At 43.7% G+C, this 12,727-nt stretch overlaps 1 protein-coding gene across 3 annotated transcripts in view; it reads right to left on the reverse strand.

Annotated features, from left to right (window-relative positions):
* STXBP5L (syntaxin binding protein 5 like) overlaps window positions 1-12,727 on the reverse strand; it is a 379,891-nt gene that overhangs the window by 143,223 nt on the left and 223,941 nt on the right. For all 3 annotated transcript variants that reach the window (XM_019548699.1, XM_019548698.1, XM_019548700.1), the window contains exon 12: window positions 9,822-9,969. In XM_019548699.1, the coding sequence (XP_019404244.1) occupies window positions 9,822-9,969 (148 nt within the window). The remainder of the gene's footprint in view (window positions 1-9,821; window positions 9,970-12,727) is intronic.

Below are 12,727 nucleotides of genomic sequence, written 5' to 3' on the forward strand. Positions count from 1 at the left end.
GAGAGCAGGGTTATTTCTGACAGACCTCTATTAAGTGAACAACAGATGAAAAATTCTTCCAGAAAGTGATATTTCCATTAGATTAAACTGATTTTTAGAGACACATTAATTATTTTTCACTTTTCCTCCCTAACAGGTCTCAGAACAAGGTGGAGATCTTGGCTATGGGAGATCCTTGCCCAAGAAAAGGGAAATGAAAATAAAGTAAAGAATCATGAACTTGGGGTGTTGAATGAGAGGAATAGCCTTGCATGCAACATATTAAGCCACCTTCTGTTACTGGGTTTCGCTTATAAATGGTTGGGGTTACAGCAGTGACAACCACTCCTCCCCTTGGGAACTGTCCGTCTTGCAGAAGGCAACTACTGAACTGCTTGAAGTAAGAGGATGTGTATATGGAATTAACTGGGCACAGAGTGCGGAGGGTGATACCTGTGCAGAATGAATGAGAATGCATGTACAATATGGAAAGGTGGGAAAGGAATGGGATCATAGAGTGGTTAGGCGTGTATGCAGAATCAGTGCATCTGGAGGTGTGGAGAAGGGTGTCTAAAATGAATAGCTATGTAAATTCAGCACGTGTTTGTTCATAATGAGCGGATGGGATGGTGTGGAATGAATGGGAATAGGTGGTGAAGTGTTTGGGGAGGTATGCTTAACAAATGAGTATGGGAGGAAATACTAGATGGGCAGCAGGTGGCCCAGGTGGGGTGTGTTGAATGAATGCATGGAGTGAGCAAACAGGCAACATGTGCATGTTGGACAAACAGGCGAGTGCATGTGGAATTATACCAAAGATTTTATGTTCATTTAAATATATGCTAAATGTGAAACTCAGAAGCAAGTTTTATTTGAAAATGGTGGCAACAATAGAAAAAAATTACCATTAATCCTAAAAAAACTATCTTAAAATCTAGCCACTACAAAAGGTCTTAGTTTTATCCAAATGGGAAGAAATAGGCCCTGTGTTATCAAAAACATTAAAGAAAAAATAAATCTGAAACGAGGTATTAAGATTACTTAAATAATATATTTAATATTAACTGACATTCACACTAATAAAACATTTGCTTTTAAATTCTCAGCAAATGCATTCTGTTCTTACTAAGTGCTGTAATTTGGAGAAGTATGGCAGTGCCTAACAAAAGTTAGCCTTGCATTTCTTTCTTTGTCTGTTTTCCTTTTCTTAGTTCTGCTTTCAAGACCAATCTTAGATTTACACTGGTCCCTATTTGTTTACATTCTGATTCAGCAAAGCATGTTTCATAATCTCACTGACTTCAACAGGATTTAAATGCATCCTTAAATTAAGTTTATTGTTTATGTGCTTTGCTAAAACTGGGACCTTTGACTAGAACACCAGAGGCAAGTTAACATAAATGAATGCAAGCCCAAGGTGAACACTGTTATCTCCACAAATGAGAGACTGGGAATAACCCTGATTTGTTTACACAGTAACTTTTCTAAGTGATTTATGACATTATAACTGGTTGAATATGGAACATATACCAGATTAGTGCTTAGAATGATAAAGCTATAGTATTTTTCATTTCTGTAGCACCTTGTAGACAAAGTTGGATGTAATCACTTAATTAAACATTGTACTGCTTCAGGAAAATAAGTATTATTTTCCCCATTTAATAACTGGAGGATTCACAGAGGGTCTGGTCCTGTGAGGCGTTGAAAATTCTCAACTCTTGCTCAGTCCCTTCACCTGGCAGGATTTTAACCCACAGTGAATCAATGAGAAAACCACTGTAGTTACAATCAGACACTGCAATGTTTCCTTAGATATAGATTAACAAGACTGAAGCCAAAATGCTAACAGCAGATTCCTTAAACAAAGAGAAAAAGTATTTTTTCCAGCTTCAGAACCAGATAATATGCTTATACCTCAGCCGATATTAACTGTTCCAACATATGCAGGTCAAGATAAAACAGAAGGTTCTATCATTTACTTAACCAGTAACACGCATGCAAAATGAAACTGCAATTAAAATATTAAATAACAAATGACAGACTAACTCAATGGACCAAATCAAGAACATCAGCATTTAATTACAGTACTTCCATCTAAAAGTATTCCGTCTTTTGCCCAGATGACTAGTCTGATCCATTAAAATGCCTAGTTGCTATTGTACACATCTTCAATGTGCTCAGAGGGGCACATAAGAAAAACTTACATGACTTCACAGAATAGCAGATATATGAGATCATGAGCCCTAAAATTATATCAGATTCCTTTTTATTTCCAGCACCCAGAAGCCTATTGAACTTTCATATGACATTGCAAGGAAGAAAAGACAGGTGGTTCTCGAATTAGGAAGGGAAATAGTTGAGCCCTGAAATTAAGTCTGATGAAGGATTCTTGTTCTTATCTGCTGCATGGAGGTTGTTCTTGAAGATGAAGCTAGTGGCCATCTCCATTGTTCGGCCAGCTTTGATAATGATAATACAAAGGGACCTTTTTCCTAAGTGCTGGGCAGCACAGGCCAAAGGATCAGGTAATAGAATTGATCATGGCTCACTTTTGTATGTCCAACACTACTTGTATATGTGCGTGCATGTGCACGTGCGTGCGTCTGTGCACGAGAGTGTAGATATCTATGTTAAAATAGATACTGTTAGCTTTTAAAATATACATTATCACGCACTAACAGTTAACTAACAGCATCTAGCTAAAATTAAGAATTTTAGGAAAAGAAAAACGCCACACTGAATGTGCCACCCTATATAAGTATTAAACTTCAATTACAATTTCAACAAAACAAAAATAATTTTGTCCCAGTACTGGTATATCAATATTCCATTTTCAGAGTCCTTTACAACACAGTATAAATATCTCAGAGAGCTAGGGAAGAAGACAAGCTATAAAAGTTCTGCAAGTATATTCTGAAGTTCATCTCTCCATTCTTTAACAAATGGATTATGAACAAATTGTGGACTTTGGCCTTAAAAGGAAGAAATCAGAAGCAAGAATCTCAGGGCCTTGTTACACAGTAATTTTGGGTGGCTCCTGGAGCTCTCTGGGCTGTTAACACCTGGACTGTCTACACATTGACACCTGAAACTGGTTTTAAGCACTTTGCAGTTGAGCGTTAAACCACTCTAGGGCCACTCTAGACTACTCCCTGCCACTGGCCCAGTTCAGGCCCACTGCCACCCCAAGCACCCTAGATCCCTACTCAATGCCCACCCCCCTCCCTCTCCTTACTTGTGGCTGCCTGTGCTGTCTGTCCTGGGGGAGCAGGCACAGAAGGGTTAACCTGCCTGTCAAGCTGCCACTCTTGCTGCTGTCTAGGCAGGTTCAGCCCAGAGAAGAGCAGCAGGCTGGCAGCAGTGGCTCGGCAGGCAGGTTAATCCTTCCCTGCCTGCTGTCCTGGAACGGACATTTCAGGCAGCCACAAGTAAGTGGGGCGTGGGGGGGAAATGGGGGTCCCCAGGGAGCAGGGGCAGGGCAAAGCCCAGAATGGGGACTGGGGGAATTCTTATCTTTCAGTCCTCCAGGCCCCTGCTGACCTGAAGTGTGACTGCTCCACACTCAATCTAGCACTAACACCCATCAACATTTGCACAGCTCACAGTTTAAGTGTAACTAGGCCATTATAGACTTCAATGGGAGTAAGAACAGATTACAGACCAAAAACAACAAACACACCTTTCTCAATCTCTCTTTAAAATACAGCAAATAAGGGTACTTCACCATACAGTAATATTTTCCCCAAGATGTATTATCTATGTACATATTTCCTTCTGCACATGCTGTTTTACTCAAGACTCAATCTTCTGGTTAGCAGTTTGTATAGTGCATGTGCCATCACACCCCTCCTCACAAAGGCTGCTTGTACACGTGATGGGGGTTTAGTTCTCCCTAAATTGAAACAGTGGATTTTTAATTGGTGGGTTTTTAATTGCGTCAATTAAAAACCCACTGCTTCAATTTAGAGACTTTCGTCACGTCACAGTGACAGGCCCCTATCAACTCACCTGCCTCCCTCTCTCGCTGCCCATGGGTAGGCTCCACCAGGTGAGAACCTGCCTGCCTCTCCAGCGGCCAGGTGGCAAGCTGTGTGGCCCCTGAGCTTTGGGCGGACCTGGTCCTTCCCTCTGTGATGGCAGCACCCCCCGGACAGCATCTGCCTGCTAGCAGCCCACCCAGGGAGGACCAGAGCCCCCTGCAGCACAAGGACTGCTCAGCCCTTGCCAGAAGCTCAACCCAGCTGCGGGATAAGGAGGTAGGCGCTAGGAGAGGAAAAAAAAAAAAGAAAAAAGATCAGACCCTGTGCTTCTTTTTTCTTTTTTTTCCCCCTTAGTGGAGCTTGTCCACATGACCTCCTGCCAGGGCCTGGTGCTTCCCCCCACAATGGTGGCACCCCCAGGGACCACCTGGGTGGGATGCTAGTGGGTGGGTGCCACCTGGGGTGCTACCACTGTGGAGGGAAGGTCCCGGCTCCCCACAGCTCAGACACTGCTTGGCCCACCAGCAGCTTGTCCCCCAGCTGTGGGAGAGGCAGGTAGGCTCCAGGGCCCTGTTCACTGTCCCCACCACCTTCCTGCCAACTGGGACCACATGGGAATGGGCTAGCTTGCCCCTGAGGCAGTGCAGCAAGGAGCCAGAAAGACAGTTGGGTGAGCTGGAGGCGGAAGAAGGTGGTGGGGACAGTGCATAGGGTGCTGGAAGCCCGCCAAGCCCAAGCTTCACTGAGCACATCTGGACTTCCAGCACCCTGTGCACCATTGCAACTCATTACGTAGAAAGCTAAAATACATCAGATGGGTTTTACCTTGCTATGTAACAAGGTCACTTAAAGCAAAATACGCTGTCACATGTGTACATTGTGACAAAATTCAAGCGAAATACATTGCCACAGGGGTAAAGTGACACCATTAAAACAGTGCAAAAGGGCAATTAAGTTGCTGTAAAGGCCAATTTTGTCAAGTGTACAAGTGCCCAAAGAGCTGAATGACAGAATGGACTCAACTACCCCTCATTTCTTTTGACAGGACAGGTGTTAAAGGACTCTGTAGTACTGGAGAAAGAGGATGGGTGCTGGAATATTCATGGACAACACATCTTGAAGGACCACAGATTCTCTAACATGTGTAACAATCTCTTTCTTTGTGATTGTCCAGATGTACTTAACTGCTGATGACTGAGCAATAGTGACCAAATATGAAGTGGGGGTAGATTCTTGTTGCTTGTTTACCTAAATAAAGATTTCAACAAAGCTCTGCCAAAAGAAGCATCAGACTCTGATGCTCTCATCAGAAAATGGTGTTGCCTACAGAAAAAGACTGCATTGCAAATCACTGCTGTGAATACTTCTGATATGAGTATTGTTTCTCAAGTAAACTGCAGATGCTGCCTGAGTCATAGTGGAAAAAGTCCTCATCTGGGCTGGAGATTTACGTTCATTAGACTCATTATAGAGTCTAATGAAAATCTATACTAGGAAATGACTCTGGAAAGACTATAGACCCTAATTAATAATTACTTGAACATGAGCTCCCTCTGTGATGCCAGGTCCAAAATGGTTGTCTCTTGCAATCCTTGGAATATAGAGGAGGTGTACAGAGGCTATTTTAACTCTGTATTTGCACTGATGAAACACTAGAATACTGTGACCAGTTCTGGTGCCCACTGTTAAAGAGTATCGTGAAAAATTAAAGAAGGTTCAGAGAAAAAAATCATGAGAAAGATTTAAAGACTGGAAAACCTGCTTTGTACAGTGAGAGACTCAAGAAGCTTAATTTATTTAGTTTGTCAAAGAGAACCCCCAGGAACGACTTGATCATAATCTATAAGAACCTATAGGGAAAATACAAATTAAGAACAGATAACTCTTCCATCTAGCAGACAAAGATACAAAGTTTCCAAAAGCTGGAAGTTGAAGCCAGACATATTTACACTCAAAACAAGCTGCTAATTTTATCAGTAAGGGTAATTCACCTCTGATAATATCAAAAGCAACAAGCAGCTTTCATAAACTTGATAAGATCTGAAAAATACATTCAGTAGATGCAAAAAATACAGTATTTTCAACAATAGCATCATTTCTTTCCTCCTTTATGAAGCAACTTTGGAAATCCACATAAGTTATTGATAAGAAAATCAACACATTTGAAATCAGATGCCAGCAGAAGACCCTCAGTCTTTAGGACAGAGTTTGTTACAAAATGAGAAATCCAAGTAGAGCAAAACAACCTAAAGCATCAAAAGATGCCAAGACAGCAATGGATGCACTTAGGACAGATTTTAAGAGGGCCACCAATATCAAACGATAACATAGTCACCCTTAAAGAGAAGAGTGCATCCTGGAGAAACATCTTGAACGGGGGAGGAAAGTCCATTCCATCAGCATGACACTCAAGCAACTGAATAGAGCAGCACAGAAAAAGGCACATCAGGCTCCTGATAAATGCAGCAAAGGTTGTGGTAGAGGCAAGCTTTAAATTAAGATTACTTTTCTAAAACTTGGGCTGTAGTTCAAACAGGAATTAATCCACAGAAATCCCAAAGTTTATGTTATGCAAAAAGTTAGACTAGAGCTGCCAGTGAAAGAGTGGCAATTGCCAAGGTAAGCAGAGCCAAGAATAGTGGTGCCAAGAGATGTTGATACACTTCTGAAAGAAGCAGTAATCCTGTCTCCCTCTTCTATAGCCTTATGTGATTGACTCACAGCTCTACCAGAGCCTTTAGACAGAGATGTCTTAGAGCAGGGGTGGGCAATTATTTTGACTGGAGGCCCATTTAAGGAGTTTTGATGACCTGTTGAAGGCCACAAAGAAGCTCCACCTCTTGACAGGTGCCTTGCCCCCTTGCAACAAGAAGTCCCACCCCCTAATCCCTAACCTTTGCCACTAGAAGTCCCCCCCTTGCCTGGAAGTACTCGTTTTGGCAGGGGGGGCACTGCCATTTTGGAACCAAAAAAACCCAAATCATACATTAAAAATCAAACATCTTTTATAACATATTTTAATTTTATTTAAAAAAATATTTTTGTCCTCATTTACGTGTGTTTGTGTAGTGTATATACAGGCAATTGCATAATAGCTCAAAACAAAGTCTTAATCTTGTATATTGTGTGGGGGGTGTGAGGAGAGTGTGTGGGGGAGTGTGTGGGGGCTGGGGGTGGGGTCTGTAGGGGAACATGAGTGCGTGTGCAGGCATGCGTGCAGTGGGTGTCAGTGTGTGGGCAGTGTGTGTGGGGGTTGTAGGCAGGGCGTGGGGGAAGGTGTGGTTGCGTGTGAGGTTTGTAGGTGGGGTGTGGGGTGGGTATGGTGGGGTGTGCATGTCCCTCCCAAGCGGTGCACAGCCCCCACCACCAGTGGCAGCAGCAGCAGCAGGCCCTCAGGGCACTCATAGCCCATGCAGGGAGAGTCCCTTGGTGACACATGGCTCTGGCCAGTTCCAGGAGCTGCACATGGCATTACAGAGTGGGGCCAAGCCAGCCTGGTTCCACTGAATGGGGCTTCCTGCAGGTCATATGCAGCTCCCGGGACCTGGCCAGATCCACATGCTGTGGGGGGAGCCCCATGCAATCGAACCAGAGGCCTTCCCTGCTTCCTGCTGCCACATGCAGATCCCGGGACTCCACTGGGAAGCAGGGAGCAGGGCCAAGCCAGCCTGGCTCCATCACCTGGGGCTCCCTGACACTTCCAGTGGAGTCCCAGGAGCTGCACATGAGCCATGGGGAGCTCTACATGATGGAGCTGGGCCAACTTGGGCTCCGTACTTCTGCTACCCTGCTGGGTGTAGACCCCATGCTTCAGGCTCCATGCTCCTGCAGACCCCAGCCCTACGCTCCATGCTCCTGTCTAGTTGCAGCTTCCTCCCCACCTGCCCACCCCCACTTCCCTACCTGCTGCCTGGAGCACTGCAGCAGCAACAGGAAAAGAAACTGCTGGAGGCTGGGGCAGCCGAGCAGTTCCCTGTGTCGTGCAGCAGCGGCAGCAGCTGCCCCACCTTGAAGCTCTGCACATGGGCTGGGGCTGGGGCCCTCCAGCGTATGAGGGTAGGAGCATAGCATGCTGCCCATGTGGGAGTGGGCAGGGCGCAGTGGGGACCTACCCGCAGGCCAGATGAAATTGCCTGACTGACCGGATATGGCCCACAGGCTGTATTTGGCCCATCCCTGTCTTGAGGGCTGGGCTTGGTGTTGTATTTGTACAAGGGTATTCAGAAATGATTGACTCCAGCCACAAGTATGGGAAAAAGTTCTGCCAGGCTGTCAAGCATGGAATATACTGTGAATGAAAAGTAAAGCTATGCGTTTAGTGCCATTCGCAGATTCAATAAAAAGTAACTTTAGGTTCTCATGTGCCCATTCAGCACATTCACAAGTCACATCTCTTCCCCCCTTTTCAAACAAACACAACACAATGCACAGACTACAAGCTTCTCAGGCAGCTTGTGTTTCCTTTCTAGTGAACAGCTGGAAAAGGTATAGGATACAAAAACATGATGAATGTATAGCCCCTACAAACACTAGTAGCCAAAAGATTTGGATCTTGAGAACATGGTGAGGGGTGTGGGGTGTGGGAAGGCCAGGAGTGGGCCTCTACATCAAGAAACTATATTCAGGTAATCACTTGAATAATTAATGAACATTAACATTTTAGCTGGATCCCTATGTACCATTATTAATAATTAGCACTGTTAAATATGGAGTCCAATGGATAATACAATGAAGACTGTATATTGCAAAACTGTACATTTGAAAAACTAGTATTCTTTAAATTTAATATGTTCCATATTAAGGCTTCTGTGTAATGGCTTGTAATTCTTTGCATTTAAAAAAACCCAAAGGTCACTCTCTGTCTCTGTCTCTGGCTTTGAACTCTACTGGAGCTTTCTATAAAATCAGGCCAACACTTCTGAAGTTTGCTGCTTAAGGCTGGGTTCTTAAATCCATATTCAGGCACTTAAAATAAAAAGCCGGACTTTCAGTGGTGCTGATCACTCACATCTCCCATCGACTTCTGCAAATACTCTTCACTTCTGGAAATCAGGCCATTCATTTATTATCATTTATCAAAACTAAGCACACTTCCAGATGGCCTAAAGATGGATTAGAAACCTAACTGGAGCCATCTAACATTGAAAATGTTAGTCTTGTTTTACACTTCAGTGTATAAGTCCAGGATAACTAGCTCCAAACAACATTCTTCCAAAGAGGTCAAAATTTACTGCACGCATGTTTTCATGTACTAGAGAAGAACTGAAATATCACCCCAGAATTCTGTCCTTAATTTATTAGCTGCAGCAGAGACAGTGTTATAAATAAACCTCAAACACTCAGAAATTAGTGTATGAAAAGTGCAAGGATGTTTTTCCCTGTTGATGGGAAAATTCCATTCAGCTAGGGAAAAGTGAATAACGCTGATCCTGCTCTTGTATGGAATCTGCAAATGAAAATGAAGATGAAGATGATGAAAACTTTGGGTTATCATGTGTAGACAAGAGGCTGTGTATATAGAGCCAATTGCAGGATCATGTCTCAAATGACTACAGAGAGGTTGAAACTGAGTGTACATCAAATGTGGTCAAACTCACAAAGTTAACAAACTGTAATGATGGAGGATTTTTTCTCACCTAATCTCTTTCAGTTACACTTAAATTAATTGCCTGAATCATATCTATAGCATAGGCACATTTCTTCAACAAGATTTTGATTTTCAAACCAATTTTCTTCTACTTATTTTAATATAAGAGAAGACATACAATAGAAACATTCTGGCAAGAGATTATGAATATAGCATTAGATCTTTACAGGCAATACTATCTTCATTAATGAAAAGACTTTTTTTTGTTTACTTACCTTATTGCTGTATCCTTGCTTTTTATGTTTAGCTCCTACAGAATAGAGTACAGGAATCAAATCTGGAGGACAGTCGGCAAAATATTCTGTGCAGGTAACTGGTGACTCATGAATGTCAATAGGATAAGGATTTTCAAAGATTGGAAAACTAATTGAGGAAGACAATTTATTAGTACCACTCTGACATGCCAAGTAGTATTAGAAAAAACAATCTTTACATTAAATAATAAAAAATAATCTAAATTGTAACCATTGCCATTCATAACAGATGACATTTTCCTTATTTTCATATTTGCTTTGAAATATATTTATCGTCTTTATTTTAAAGAATTACAGTCACTCAGTGACTGGTACCAGGGCAGCAATCTGTTTTCTTATTAATACTTACTTATATATGAAGAGCTGCACTAGAATTAATGGGATCATTTAGGTGAGTAAGGGCTCACAAGAACAGGTTCTAATTTTTCTTCTAAAAAGCAGAGAATATAGGTAGTATGTATAGCTGTACAGATATGCAAGCCCTTTGAAACACTGCAGAAGTGTCTGAAACACTTTACAATACTACTTCTTTAAATGAGGCACTATTTTGAATCATTTCACTTTTGGGGTGCAGGCAGAAATGACATTTTTTCATGTGATCTGGCCCCTGAAAGTGCTCTACAGCTATGACCTTACACACAGAGCACTTATAAAATAGCCGATTGGGCAAAAAAAACCCTTGTCAAATCAGATAACAGGTTAAAGCACTCTGCTTTAGAGTTTCTTATGGAACTTCTTTTCCCTTGAGGGTTAATTTTTCACACAGGGGTAGGGCTGGGCTGGTGCAAGCAGCAGCCAACCCCACTCCTGGGGCTGTCAGTGAAAAGGGAGAGAAGGGAGCAGCAGCAGCTGCTGGGCTGCTATCCAGGCCTGAGCTGGAGCAGGGGGTAGTGGAATGGAGCCCCTCACCTCACAGTCCCTGTCAGCTACCCTGGCTGCGGTGTTGGGGGGGAGCCAAGACAGACCTCCGAGGTGAGAAGGCTCTGCTCTACCGAGCCCCCTCTCCCCCCTCCAGCTCTGGCCAGGCCTCTTGAGAGTGGCAGCAGCAGCTGCCAGGCAAGCCTGGCTTGAACTGTGGAGGTGAAAGGGGGTGGAATGGAGCCCCTTGCCTCAGGGGCTCAGCCTGACTCCCCCAAAATACCCCACCCAGGGTCAGGACAGACATAGCAGCCCTGCAGCTACTGCTGCTCCTTTCCCCACCTCTCCGTTGACAGCCGTGGAGCTGGGAGGGAGGGGCAGGGCTGGGGAGAGGGGTAGTCCAGCAGCCTCCTCATAGGTTGCTGGAGTACCCATGCCTATTGGCCAGGAGGGCCAGTACAGGCAGGCTCAATCCTGCTCCTCCCCCCGGCTCCTCCTGATTCAGCAGGTGACCATCTGTTGGATCAGGAGGTCACTACAAACTCATTCCACTTTATGTAAAGTGCCATGAATTAGAGTGGAGCTGGAGTTGGGTATACTACTCTCACCTTCCCTGCCAGATCCCTGGCGCCCCTACTGATGCTGGAACCGGGCTCTCCAACTTTAATCTCCTCTACCCCTCCCCTACACTCTTGGCTTTCCCCTCCTTTTTACCTCCCACTCCTGTGAGTGGAGGAGCTTAGGGGAGCTAAGAGTAAAGCCATAGGTCACCACAGCCTGCTCTGGAGTCCACTGGTGGGCAGCAGAGAAGCCTTCAGCATTTTGAAACTTTCCACCCAGGAACAGCACAGAGACATACATATATCCCCTAGCTTAAGCTTTTTCTTTTTGAAACATTTCTGAGTGGGTTTCACTTGGAAATGTTTGAACTGTTACATCTGTCTACACTCATAAATGGACTTCTATGCCTTATATAAAGCATAAATGTGCTTAAGTGATTTCCTGAATTAGGTATCAAATATAATTTAGTTATCAAAAGATATTCACAATGTTGGTTAGTAACAATCACAGAAGTCTAAGAAAGCAGGGCTGGAAGGGATCTCAGAGGTCATTTAGTCCAACTTCCTGCTCGGTGCAGGATCATCCTCATCTAAACCAACTCAGACAAGAGTTTTCTAACCTGTTTTTAATTTTTTTTTCAAGGATGGAGTTTCCACAAATTCTCTAGGTAGCCTGTGCCAATGCTTAATCATTCTTATAGTGAGAACATTCTACCTAATATTTAACCTAAATTTCCCTTGCTACACTATAAGAACCTTGCTTCAGGATGCCAGGGCTTCCCACCCTTTTTTGTTTTTGCAGCTCTTTTTCCCCCCTCCCTCAGTTCACTGTTGATTTTATACTTTTTTGTGGTCCCTGAGCTTTTCCGCAAAGACTGACCAAATCCGCAGTTTCTGCAGAAATTGCAAAACCATGCATTTTGCAGGTCCCTATTCATAGGCTGTAGCCTACAAAAGTAGCCTACAAAAGTTCATGCATATCTGAACAAATTAGTCTATAACAGGGGTCAGCAACATTTTTGGACAGAGTACCCAAAACGCATGCAACCTCAACTGGTAAGATGTTGGCATGCCAGGGGTGGATGGTGGGGGAGTAACAAAGGGTTCAATCCTTGTTGTGGCAGTACAGCCCCAGCCTCTTCCTCACTGTCTGCCCTGATGCACTCATACCAAGGAACATGCCTTCAGTGTCACACACTGGCATGCATGCCGGGGGTTGCCTACCCCTGGTATACAAGGTGCCACACTGCCCTGCATTCTGCCTGTCTTCAGACTAATGGCTAACTACCTCCTTCCACTCTTCAGGTATTTGTAGTCTGTTACTAAATCATAGCCTCTCAGTTTTTCCTTCTCCAGACTAATCCAAGACTAATTGCAGTTCTTTGTAAAAACTTTTTCCATACCTCTAATACTTTTTGTTGCTATCTACTAGCCTTTCTAATTTGTCCA

Source organism: Crocodylus porosus, unplaced genomic scaffold (assembly GCF_001723895.1).
Source record: "Crocodylus porosus isolate Cpor-Errol unplaced genomic scaffold, CroPor_comp1, whole genome shotgun sequence".
NCBI lineage: Eukaryota > Metazoa > Chordata > Crocodylia > Crocodylidae > Crocodylus > Crocodylus porosus.